This window comes from Lactuca saligna, chromosome 3, assembly GCF_052625555.1.
Source record: "Lactuca saligna cultivar CGN05327 chromosome 3, ASM5262555v1, whole genome shotgun sequence".
NCBI lineage: Eukaryota > Viridiplantae > Streptophyta > Magnoliopsida > Asterales > Asteraceae > Lactuca > Lactuca saligna.
In genome coordinates this window covers 82012037-82012939 of record NC_136419.1, presented here as the reverse complement: position 1 = coordinate 82012939, position 903 = coordinate 82012037, and the positions used below count along the sequence as shown (strand labels likewise).

The following is a 903-nucleotide window of genomic DNA, read 5'->3' as shown; positions in this document are numbered from 1 at the left end:
ACTGAGTTTTCCATTATAAAAGTTTTAGTATCAATGAAGCTTTTTCATGTTATTTTTTTTTGGATCGACTCGGTTGACAGAAGAATAAATTTGGTCAAGAAAGACGAACGTGAATTGAATATAAATTTTAAATTCAATATTTAAATGTCATTTAAACACATTTACATTTAAATTCTCACCCTATATATGCATACACACACACAGTATGTATAGTCAAAATCATTTCTCTTATATCAAACACTCGCATAATACTCTTACAAAACGAAAACAATTACACGAAGAATGGAAATAATTTCAAGTGTTCTTGATGGCACCTTGAACAGAGCATGGAAGCGGAGGAGGTACCAGCGGTTTGACAGCGGTTACAGAAGAAACACAAAAAGCGTCACCTTCGGAGGAGGAAACCGCCGGTTTTGGAAAATTAAAGCCATTCCAAAGTTGCGATGGAAGAAAGCTTCACCAATAAGACTTTGGATCAAGTTTAAGAACGCTTATGTTAAGATGATGCTCCGATTAGGTGGAAGTGACAACGTTTTTGACTCTAAGAAAGCTCCGAAGACTCTTCTGATTTCAGGTAGCTATTCGTCTGAAGAATTTCAGAGGAGATTGATTTACGAAATCTCCAAGAACTTTTTCACTTCTCGTGAATTGGCAACCGTATAAAATAACAAGAGTTATGATGACCGACTATGTAAATTTTTTGCCTTTAAAATGCTAATAATCATTATAATGTTGTATTTTATTTTGTAATATCATAAACGTTTTGATTACCTCATTTATCTCTATCCTTCAACTTTTTTTGTATGATTAAATTTTGGTTTAGACTTAATAAAACGAGAAAAAAAAATTAAACTAGGTCTTTTTAACAACAATAACAGGGTCCATTATTCGAAAAAGGACCGG

The 903-nt window shown here is 32.9% G+C and overlaps 1 protein-coding gene across 1 annotated transcript; it reads left to right on the top strand.

Moving 5' to 3' along the window:
- The first annotated feature begins 282 nt into the window (after positions 1-282).
- LOC145035721 (uncharacterized) lies at positions 283-663 on the top strand. The gene has a single exon (XM_078984225.1). The coding sequence runs from the start codon at positions 283-285 to the stop codon at positions 661-663; it is 381 nt and encodes a 126-aa protein (XP_078840351.1).
- The last annotated feature ends 240 nt before the right edge of the window (positions 664-903 follow it).

Excerpts from the sequence above, each read along its gene's own strand:
- LOC145035721 (XM_078984225.1), top strand. The coding sequence starts at position 283 with ATGGAAATAATTTCAAGTGTTCTTGATGGCACCTTGAACAGAGCATGG.